General features: G+C 37.4%; 1 protein-coding gene across 1 annotated transcript in view; it reads left to right on the top strand.

Annotated features, from left to right (window-relative positions):
• Positions 1-12,056, top strand: part of DDR2 (discoidin domain receptor tyrosine kinase 2) — a 47,464-nt gene that overhangs the window by 12,098 nt on the left and 23,310 nt on the right. Inside the window, exons 6-7 of the mRNA XM_004385755.1 lie at positions 1,256-1,499; positions 11,967-12,029. Coding sequence (XP_004385812.1) covers positions 1,256-1,499; positions 11,967-12,029 — 307 coding nt within the window. The remainder of the gene's footprint in view (positions 1-1,255; positions 1,500-11,966; positions 12,030-12,056) is intronic.

Here is a 12,056-nt window from a genome sequence, read left to right on the forward strand (position 1 = left end):
AATGTTGTTGTTGTGTGCCAGGGACCAACAAAGCTGTGTCTTTCACATAGGTCTGAACCAGGGTAAGTGTTACTAAGCTACCTTGAGGGACTTTGAATATTCCACTTGTTGAGGCTTGTTGAACACAGCAAGGTGCTACAGAGAAAAACAATTATGGAATCTTTGTTCCTGATGACGCTGAAAAGCCATACGCATATCCTGGTGAAGTAGCCGTGGCAGCAAGCTAGCAAGCTAGGGGACATCAGCTAACCTCTAGCAGACCTTCTTTTCTCATCTCATGAAATGTCTATGAGGAAGATTTGATGCCCTCATCAGATGGCTTTATCTAAGCTGAACTTAACTGAGGGAAACGGTTAAGGGCTGTGCCACCGGATAAAAAATGCTAAGACATGGCATTTGAAATGAGATTTCTAAAAAGAAAGCTGAAATTGTGTTGGCTAACCCAGGTTTGATTCCCGGCCCATGCACCTCATGCACAGCCACCACTCGTCTGTCAATGGAGGCTTGCGTGATGTTATGATGCTGAACAGGTTTCAGCAGAGCTGCCAGACTAAGATGGGCTAGGAAGAAAGACCTGGTGATCTACTTCTGAAAATCAGCCAATGAAAACCCTATGGACCACAATGGGTTTGTGAAAACCCTATGGATCACCCTGTGGATCACCATGGGGATGATGCAGAACTGGGGAGGGTTTTGTTCCATTGTGCGTGGGGTCACCATGAGTCAGGACCAACTCCACAGTGGCTAACAACAATAATATTATTTCAGGTTTCTCACCTAACCTTGTTGAAAAGGAATGGACTGGCATTGGAATGTACTTAGAAGGAAGTACTATGGTGATCTTCCTCTTAGTTCAAGATAGCTCAATTCCAATCAGACAACAAGTGTGGTTGAAAGGATTATATACTCAAGACTGTTAAGAGTAAGGGATGACCTAAGAGGATGCTGATCCAGTCCTCATTTAACAGATGGGGAAACTGCGGTCCTACAACTTGAAGTGAGGTGGCCAGGGGCACACAGTTGCATGGAGGTCAGTGGGGTTGCAACTCAAGTTTATAAGGCTTGAACAACACATCACTGCCACTGTAAAGTCCTTAGAAGGGAAAATCCAGAAGATTGCAGAGCACCAACTATTCACTAAGGAAGGTGCACAGAGAAATGTGCAGGGTTGGGATCTTACTAGGTAAGCTAGCATTGTGTCCCCATGCCACCTGGAAGTATTAACCTGTCACTAACATACCTCTTTCTCTGCCAGGTCCACTGCAACAATATGTTTGCTAAAGGTGTGAAGATCTTTAAGGAAGTACAGTGTTACTTCCGCTCTGAAGCCAGTGAGTGGGAACCTAATGCTGTCTCCTTCCCCCTTGTCCTGGATGACGTCAACCCCAGTGCTCGATTCGTCACGGTGCCCCTGCACCACCGCATGGCCAGTGCCATCAAGTGCCAGTACCATTTTGCTGACACCTGGCTGATGTTCAGTGAGATCACCTTCCAATCAGGTAGAGAGCATGGTGTCCTTTTGGGAAGTGGGAGCAGGGTGATGGAGGAGGAAGGCACATGTCCAGAGCTTCTCACTGGCAGATCTCCAAGAGGAGTAAGGTTGAACAGGTGGCTTCCAATTGTTGGGTAGAGGAAACCCTTTGGGTGACTAGTTTTAATTGTGGGAAAATGGAAGTTGGTAGAATATTTACCTGGTTCTTCTTTCTCACATATTGTTCCAGAAGAGATGTGAGATAAAGGATTAAGAAAGAGACAGTACAATGTGTTAAAAACTTTATATAAGTTAAGGCAGTTAATAGGAAGTACACCTAAGTGCTAATAAAATATTTAAATGAAAACCTGCAAAGATACACATCCATCCATCAATAAGTTTTTTTTTTTTTTTAATAATATTTTATGGAGTTTTTGGTGAAACTTTACACAGCAAGTTTGGTTCCCATTTGACTATTTCTATACAAATTGTTCAGTAACATTAGTTACATTTATCACAATGTGTCAACATTCCCTTTAATTGTGTTCTGTATGTTCCATTTCCAGTACCCTAGTTTCCCTGCCCCCTTATCTTCTCATCTTTGTTTTTGAGTAATTGTTGACTTTTTGGTCTCATATAGATGGTTTTTAAGTAGAGCACCAATGTTATGGGTAATATCCTTTATTTTGTGTGCCACTCTGCTATTTCACGAAAAGGTGATCTCAAGGGGTAAGCTTGGTTCTGGGTTTAAAGAGTATCTCAGGGTGATAGTCTCAGGGAGTCCTCTGTTTTCTACTGTTACTGTTTGTCTGGCTGTTTTTTTTTTTTTTTAACCAAGAATTTGAGTTCTGTTTCCCATGTTTCTCCCAATCTATCTGGGACCATCTATTGTGACCCTGGTAGAACAGTCAGTGGCGGTAGCCGGGCACCATCTAGTTCTTCCAGTCTCAGGGTAGATGAGGTAGTGGCTTGTGTAGACTTGTTTCTTCTATGAGCTTTTGGTTACCTTCTTACTGTTTTGCTCCTCGTGGGTAGAGACCAGTAGTCATACCTTAGATGGCTACTTGCAAGCTTCTAAGGCCCCAGACACTACTCACTTCCCTAGGATGTAGATCATGATTTTTGTGAACTATATTATGTCACAGTGTCACAGTGGCTGCAACAATGGCTCAAGCATAGCAACAATGTGACGATGGTGCAGGACTGGGCAGTGTTTCGTTCTGTTGTACATAGGGTCACTATGGTTCGGAACCAACTTGATGGCACCTAACAACAACAACGTTATGCCAATTGACTGAGTTGTCCTATAAGACTGTGGTCGTAAGCTTTCAAACCCAGAAAACCATTCTTGGAAGGTGTTTGGTTATGTCTGAGGAGTATCCGTATGTGTGTCTTCAATGAATATATGAGCCTACACCCACATATTTTTATTTACATATACCTATAAATGCCTCTATCTGTTCTCACCTATGTATACACTTATACATACTCATATTCCAATATGCCTATACCTATCCATATGTGCTTAAACACTTGTATTTACTTTGGTTGTGTGTGTTCACTACACTCACATTTGGTGTTACTTTCCCTATCATCAAAAGTAACAAATCTAAAGTTTGCTTTCCCTTTCCCTCCTCCTCTCCTTGGTAACTACCAATGAACAGTGGTCTCTGTCTATATATCTATTCTTGTCTGCTTATGAAAGAGGGATCATACAACATTTGTCCTTATGCTTGACTTATTTCACTTAGCACCGTGCCCTCCAGGTCCACTCATGTTATATGTTCATGGGCTCACCATTGTTCTTTATGGTTGCAGTATTCCCTTGTATGCATGTATTACAGTTTGCTTATCCATTCATCTGTTGATGGGCACTTCCGTTGTTTCCATTTACTTGCCATTGTGAATAAAGCAGCAATGAACATAGGTGTGCATATGCCTTTTCTGTCATTATTTTTAGGTCTCTAGGGTATATACCTAGGAGTGAGATTGCTGGATCATAGGGTAGTTCTATATCTGATTTTTGAGAAAGCACCATACCGTTTTCTTTAGTGGTTGTATCATTCTATAGTCCTACCAGCAATGGATAAGGGTTCCAATCTCCCCACATCCTTGCCAACATTTGTTGTTATCTGGTTTTTTTCTTTTCACTGCCATTTTAGCTAGGGTAAGATGGTATCTAATTGTAGTTTTGATTTGCATCTCTTTAATGGCTAGTGATTGAGAACATCTTTCCATATGTTTGCTGACTGCTTTGATGTCTTCTTCGGTAAAGGTTCTGTTTGTGTCCTTTTTGCATTTTGTGATTGGGATGTTTGTCTTTCTGTTGTTGAATTGTTGCAGTTTTCTATATATTTTAGAGATTAGACCTTTATCAGAGAAGTTGTTTCTGAAGATTCTTCCCGGTCTCTAGGGCCTCTATTTTGATGAGCATAGGTTTTTAATTTTTTTGAGGTCCTATTTATCTATTTTGTCTTCTATTCATGCATTTGGTATGTTTGTTATCCTGTTTTTACCCCCCACATGATTATGTCCCATAGTTTTCTCCCTGAATTTTATGGTTTTATGTTTCACATTTAGGTCTTTGATCCATTTTGAGTTAGTTTTTATGTACAATGTGAGGTATGGCTCCTGTTTCATTTTTCTGCAGGTGGCTATCGAGCTTTGCCAGCACCATTTATTAAAAGACTGTTTCTGCCCCACTGAATGGATTTTGACCCCTTGTTGAAAAACAGTTGCCCACAGATGGCTGAGTTTAATTCTGAGTTCTCAATTCTATTCCACTGATCTATGTCTCTATCATTGAACCAATAACAGGTTGTTTTGATTACAGTGGCTGTATAGTATGTTTTGATATAGGGGACTGTGAGGCCTCCTGCTTTGTTATTTTTCTTCAATATTGCTTTAGCTATTCAGGGTTTCTTTCCTTTCCATATGAAACTGGTCATTAGTTTTTCCATTTCAGTAAAGAATGTTGTTGGGATTAGTATGGAATTGCATTGAATCTGTAGGTCACAGTAGGTTGTATTGACATTTTCACTATAGTAGGCCTTCTTATCCATGAGCACGGGATGTCTTTCCATTTTTATATGTCTCTTGTAGCAGTGTTTTTTAATTCTCTTTGTATAAGTCTTTTATGTCCCTGGTTAGGTTAATTTCTAGGTATTTTATCAATTTGGGGGCTATTGTAAATGGTATTTTTTTCTTGATTTCTTTTTTGGAGTACTGTTCGTTAGTGTAGAGGAACCCAGCTGATTTTTGTGTGTTGATCTTATATCCTGCAACACTACCAAACTCTATTAGTTTTAGCAGTTTTCTTGTAGACTCTTTAGGGTCTTCTATGTATAGGATCAAGTCATCTGCAAATATAGCTGTACTTCTTCCTTTCTGATCTGGATACATTTTATTTCTCTTTCTTGTCTTACTTCTTTAACTAGGACTTCCAGTACAATGTTGAATAAGAGTAGTGATAATGGGCATCCTAGTCTTGTTCCTGTTCTCAAAGGGAAGGCTCTCAGCCTTTCTCCATTGAGTACAATGTTGGCTGTTGGTTTTGCATGTATGCTCCTAATTATGTTGAGAAATTTCCCTTCTATTCCTATTTTGCTGAGAGTTTTTAACAGGAAAAGGTGTTGAATTTTATCAAATGCCTTTTCTGCATCAATTGATACGATCATATAGTTCTTTTCCTTTGTTTTATTTATGTGGTGGATTATAGTGATTGACTTTCTAATGTTGATCCACTTTGTATGAATCCCACTTGATCATGGTGTATGATTTTTTCTTTTTTTCTTTTTGATATGTTGCTGTAGTCTATTGGCTAGAATTTTGGAAAATTTTTGCATCTGTGTTTATAAAACATATTGGTCTGTAATTTTCTTTTTTGTTGTGTCTTTGCCTGATTTAGGTATCAGGGTTATGTTGGCTTCACAGAGTTTGGTAGTGTTCCTTCTTTTGTTTTTAAAGAGATTGAGTAGGACTGGTGTCAACTCTTTTCTGAATGTTTGGTAGAATTCTCAAGTGCAGCCATCTAGCCCTGGGTTTTGTTGTTGTTGTTGGCAGTTTTTTGATGACAACTTCAATCTCTTCTTTTGTAATAGGCCTGTTTAAATTTTCTACCTCTGTTTGTGTTAGTTTAGGTAGGTAGTGTGTATCTAGGAATTTGCCCATTTTATCTAGGTTTTCAAATATGTTGCAGTACAATTTTTCAGAATAATCTGTTATGATCTTCCTTATCTCTGTTGGATCAGTTGTCACCAATTTCATTTCTTAATTTGGTTATTTGCCTCTTCTGGTTTTTTTCTTTCATCAATCTAGGCAGTGGTTTGTCTATTGTATTGATCCTTTCAAAGAACCCAACTTCTGGTTTTGTTAATTCTTTCTATTGTTTTTCTATTTTGTTTATTTCTGGCTTGATTTTTATTATTTCCTTTTTTCTGGTAGCTTTGCTTTCTTCTTCTATTTGTTCAAGTCATCAGTTTAAGTTAATGATTTTGGATCTTTCTATTTTTTAATGTAGGTATTTATTGCTATGAATTTCCCTCTGAGTTCTGGCTTTTGCTGTGTCCCAAAGGTTTTTATATGTTGTGTTTCATTTTTGTTTGATTCTAAGAATTTTTTAATTTCACTTTTGATTTCTCCTATGACCCAATAGTTTTTTAATAGTAGATTATTTCGCTTCCGTGTATTTTTTTTTTTTTTGTTATTTTTCCTGCTGTTGATTTCTCGCTTCACACTGTTATGGTCAGAGAAGATGCTTTGTATGATTTCAATCTTTTTAAATTTGTTGAGATTTGTTTTATGTCCTAGCATATGGTCTATTCTGGAAAATGATCCATGTGAGCTAGAGAAGAATGTGTATTGTTCTGATGCTGGGTGGAGGGTTCTGTATATGTCCGTTAGGTCCAATTGGCTTATGGTTTAAGTTCTCAATGTCCTTAGTGATCTTCTTTTTACATGTTCTGTCTATAATTGAAAGTGGTGTGTTGAAGTCCCCTACTATTATTGTGGAGTTGTCTGTTTCTCCTTTCATGTAAGTCAGTATTTGTTTCATGTATTTTGGAGCATTTCTGTTAGGTGCATAGATATTTATAATTGTTATGTCTTCTTGCTAGATTAACCCTTTATTATTATGTAATGTCCTTCTTTGGAAACCCTGGTGGTATAGTGGTTAAGTGCTATGCCCTCTAACCAAAAGGTTGGCAGTGCAAATCCACGAGGTGCTCCTTGGAAACTCTATGGGGCAGTTCTACTCTGTCCTATAGGGTTGCTGTGAGTTGGAATCAACTCAATGGCAATGGAAACGTCCTTCTTTATCTCTTGTAATAGATTTTGATTTAAAGTCTATTTTCTCTGATATCAATATGGCCTCCCCTGCTCTTTTTTGTTTACTAGTTGCATGGAATATTTTTCTCCATCCTTTTACTTTCAGTCTGTTTGTGTCCTTATGTCTAAGGTGTGTTTCTTGTAGACAGCAAAAGGACAGATCATGGATTTTTAAAAAATCCATTCTGCCACTCTCTGACTTTGGCATGGGGTATTTAGACCATTTACATTTAAGGTTATTACTGAAAATGAAGTGTCTACCTCACTCATTTAGCTATTTGTTTTTTGAGTGTTTTGTATCTTGTTTTTTTTATTCTGATTTTTCTGTTTTTGTTTATATTTGACTGTTTTCTTGTGATGAGCCATTCTGCTTTCATCCTCTTTTCTTATGAATGTTTTTCTTGGTGATTTCTTAGTTACACAACTTACATTATGCAATTTACAATTGCAACACTGTTTAACATATGAACAACAGTTAACTTACAACCTTAACATAATATATCTATTCCTGATATGATCCTCCCTCCCCCATTTCTGTTGGTGTGTCTCCATTAACATCAATATACAACCTATATTCAAAAAGTTCACTTTGTACTTCACAAACTTGATGTTGTATTGTTTGTGGGATTTAATTATTGAGTTTATTCCCTAAAAATATCATACACTTGGTCTTTATGATTGCACAAGTTGTTGCATTTTTTTGAGATCTAATTTTTTAAAGGTTTTTTTTTTCCTTTGTATAGATTTGAGTATTTATTTAATGCTCTTGCCTTTCTATTTGGAGTACTCCCTTGAGTAATACTTTCAAAGCTGGTCTGATAGTGGCAAATTCCCAGAGCTTCTGTTTGTTTGGGAATGTCTCGGTTACCCCCTCATTTTTGAAAGACAGCTTTGCTGGCAAAGAATTCTTGGTTGGCAGTTGTTTTCATTCAGTATTTTATATATGTCCCTCCATTATCTCTGGCCTCTAGAGTTTCTGGGAGAAATCCACATGGATTCTTATGAAAGACCCTTGCTATGCTATATTGCATTTTTCTCTTGCTGCTTTCGAAATTCTTTCCTTGTCTTTGGTTTTCAAGAATTTTATTAGAATATGTCACGGAGTTTATCTTTTTGTGTTTCTTCTGATTGGGGTTTGGGTAGCTTCCTGTATTTGCAGGCTTGATTCTCTGTTCAGGTCTGGGAAATTCTGATTATCTCTTGGAAAATTGTTTCTAATACCTTTATTGTTGTTATGGTGCTCTGGGATTCCAATAATTCTAATGTTAGATTTCTTAATTGCATCTTATATTTCCATTTGGTTTTGTTTGTGTTTCTTTTTCTTTTTTCTCTTGAGACTTGATAAGTTCAATAATTTTGTCTTCTAGTTCATTTATTCTATCTTCTGTTTGATTCTATTGTTGAGTGTTTCTCTTGCTTTTTCTAATTCACTTGCTTTATTCTTCAGTTCCAGTGGTTCGCTTTATTTTTATGCTTTCAATTTCCTTGTTGAGTCTCTCATTTTGTTCCTCCTGTTTGTTTCCTGATCTCTGCTAGTTTGTTTTCTGTGTGTTCTTCACTTTCTCTAAATATATTTAGTACCATAGTCTGAAATTTTTCAATTCATTCCATTAGTCTGGCCTCCAAAGAAGATATTTCCTCTTTTTCATGTTTTGCTTTTGCTTGGTCCTTCTTCTCTTGTGATTTTGTGTGTTTTACCATGTTTTGTTGAACTTGGTCCATTTTGTTATTTATTTATTTACTTAAATTTGATTTCATACTTGGACTTCCTGTTTTTGTTAAATATTGTGTTCCCTAACAATGTTAACAGCATTTGCTTTATTCTCTTATTCAAAATAACAGTGCTAATGTCATTACTAGCAACATGGCTACTTAATGAATGTCTTAGTTATCTAGTGCTGCTATAACAGAAATACCACAAGTCGATGGCTTTAACAAAGAGAAATTTATTCTCTCACAGAGTAGGAAGCTATAATTCTGAATTCAGGGTGCCAACTCCAGGGGAAGGCTTTCTCTTTTTGTCAGATCTGGGGAAAGGTCCTTGTCATCAACCTTCCCCTGGTCTAGGAGCTTCTCAGGCACAGGGACCCCAGATCCAAAGGACACACTTTGCTCCTGGCACTGCTTTCTTGGTAGTATGAGGTCCCCATGTATCTCTGCTTGCTTATCTCTTTTATATCTCAAAAGAGATTGACTTAAGACACAACCTAATCTTGTATATTGAGTCCTACCTCATTAACATAACTGCCACTAATCCCACCTTATTAACATCATAGAGGTAGGATTTACAACACATAGGAACATCACATCGGATGACAAAATGGTGGACAATCATACAATATTGGGAATCATGGCCTAGCCAAGTTGACACACATTTTGGGGGGGACACAGTTCAATCACTAACAATAACCTTCTTTGCAATTCTGTTGTCCTTAGAATATATCCTACTGAGGATGTGCAATCAAAATACTGTGTTCTGAAGTCAGTTGGAATAATGATAAAATAATTCTTTCATCTGTGTAGTTATGTCACCAACATGATATACAGTTAGGTTTTTTTTTTTTCTTTCAGTTTGTTTTCAACTTTTAGGGACTTATTTTAAATTATAAGCCCTATTCTTAATTGAATAACAACAGCAAATAGATATTGAGCTTACAAGGTACCAGGCACTGTACTGAGTCTTCAAAAGTTAAAAGGGCATTTAGGACATTGACCATGCCATCAAAATTTAGATGGGAAACAGGACCTATACAATGATTTTTCAAAACATGTTCAGATTGGTACCAGCAGTAAGTAGTCAGAAGGAGAGGAGTCACTAAAGACTGTTTGTGATGTTGTTGTTGTTGTGTGACATTGAGTCGATTCTGACTGATGAATAGCATCAAAGGACTGAGACTTGTAGTGGGCGTGGAAGTACAGTACAGGCTTAAGATAATATAAGAAAAACCAAAAAACAAAACAAAACAAAACAAAAAAACAAACCAAACCTATTGTCTATTGTGTTGATTCTGACTCAGAGAGACCCTATAAGACAGAGTAGAACTGCCCCATAGAGTTTCCAAGGAGTGCCTGGTGGATTTGAACTACTGACCCTTTGGTTAGCAGCCGAGCTCTTAACCACTATGCCATCAGGGTTCCTGAGTGTAAGAAAAAAAGGAAAAGCTAATTTAAAGATTAACCAGAAGACTCCATCATTCTGATTTGATTTTTTTTAAATTTTATTTTTGGTGAAAATACACGTAACAAAACACACACACATTCAACATTTTCTACATGTACAGTTCAATGACATTGCTTATATTCTTCACATTGTATCACCATTCTTGCTATCTCTACCCATATTATTTCACCACCAATAACTTAGACTCTCCATCTCCTAAACTTCTCCTCTGTGTTTTAGAGTTACTTTTGCCAATTTGATCTTGTAAAGATAATTCTTTACAAGAGTGCACTGCTCAAAACAAACATTCTTTACTAGTTTAGATAAACAGTTGTTTAAAGATGACATCATGGGATAGTTTTGGCTCAAGACTGAAAGATTATCTCTGGGCAATAGATTCTGGGGTTCCCCCAGTCCCACTGGGTCCAGAAAGTCTTGTTTCTACAATAATTTGGAGTTCTGTTCCACATTTTTCCTCTTTTTGATCAAGATCCATCACTGGGTCCTTGACATTTCCGATTCTATTTTTAAAGGAAGAAAATTTCAATATGGTTTGCTAATTAAGGTGTACTGGTAAGGAAACAGCGCATATGTTTAGAAAACCAGGTTTGGTGCCTAAATATCTTTTTGTGCTAAAGATTTGATCTAAAGGTAAAAGTACAGATCATTTTATATGAAGCGTCTAATGAGAGCAGAAATTTAAATGATCAAAAGTGGTGCCAATTACATTGTGTTAACTGGTGGTGGGGGGCAATGGACTCCCATCCATCCTCAGGGATCCTCTCAGCGGAGTAATTATCTTGTGATAGCTAATTATAGCTGTGGACTAGAGTTATTGACTCCTGGGATCTCTTAAGTGTCAAATCCAATGCCACAATAATCTTCGTTCTCACTGGAGACTGAGGACCCAATTCACAAAAGTACACATAGATGCCTGATACCTTCTGTTATGGATTGAATTGTGTCCCTTAAAAATATGTGTTGTAAATCCTAACCTCTATGCCTGTGGTTATAATCCCATTTGGGAATGGGTTGTCTTTGTTATGTTAATGAGGCATGGTTAGTGTAGGGTATGTCTTGAGTCAATCTCTTTTGAGATATAAAGGAGATTAAATACAAACTAGCAAGCAGAGATCGGGGAAGAGAGATACCAGGCCACATGATGATCACCCAGGAGAAGAAGCTCAAAAAGACAAGGACCATCCTCCAGAGCCAACAGAGAGACAAAGCCTTCCCCTAGAGCTGGCACCCTGAATTTGGACTTCTAGCCTCCTAAACTATGAGAAAATAAATTTCTGCTTGCTAAAGCCCTCCACTTGTGGTATTTCTGTTATAGCAGCACTAGATAACTAAGATGCCTTCCCATTTACATAATATGTTATGAAGAAAAAAAATTAGGATTTTTGGAAGAAATATGTTTTAGAAGGGAAATGCTTGTTTTAATTTTTAACTTCTTTGATTAGACAAATTAGAGGGAAAAAACTGTTGCCAACATCAGTCTGGCAGATACACTTCTAGGACCCAGTCTTAGAAGCTGCAGTATCACAGTAAAGGGCACTCCAAGGGCTGAGGCAATGAGGTATAGTGGAAATCCTTAAAACAGTGAAATTTCCTTGAAAAACAAGCATGCATCCTAGCATTATGTCCCATACCTGCTTACTCATTGCATTCTCTCCACATTTTGCTGAATTTGGGTTCTACTTCCTATGTATGTCTTATGCTGTGTGGTTACAGCCCTCAGACCACTGTTTCTCAATTTTTTTTTTTTTTTACTTTGACACACAGTATAAAATATTTAACACAAAAGTTTTACAAAAGAAAACTTGCCTTTTCTATATAGATGAATGGTGATATTGTGTTATTTAATATATTATTTTGTTTCATTTTGAAAAAAGGCTGGTTATAACTCACTACATTGATTTCAAAACGTGCTAGGTCACAACCTACAGTCAGAGAAATTCTTACCTAGCTGACTTCTCCTCTGCTCTGACTCACCTTGTTTTGTACCAGATGCTGCAATGTACAACAACTCTGGAGCCCTGCCCACCTCTCCTGTGGCACCCACAACCTATGGTAGGTATGATTCCTGGTTATAAAAAT

This window comes from Trichechus manatus, unplaced genomic scaffold (genome assembly GCF_000243295.1).
Source record: "Trichechus manatus latirostris isolate Lorelei unplaced genomic scaffold, TriManLat1.0 scaffold00145, whole genome shotgun sequence".
NCBI classification, from domain to species: Eukaryota; Metazoa; Chordata; class Mammalia; order Sirenia; family Trichechidae; genus Trichechus; species Trichechus manatus.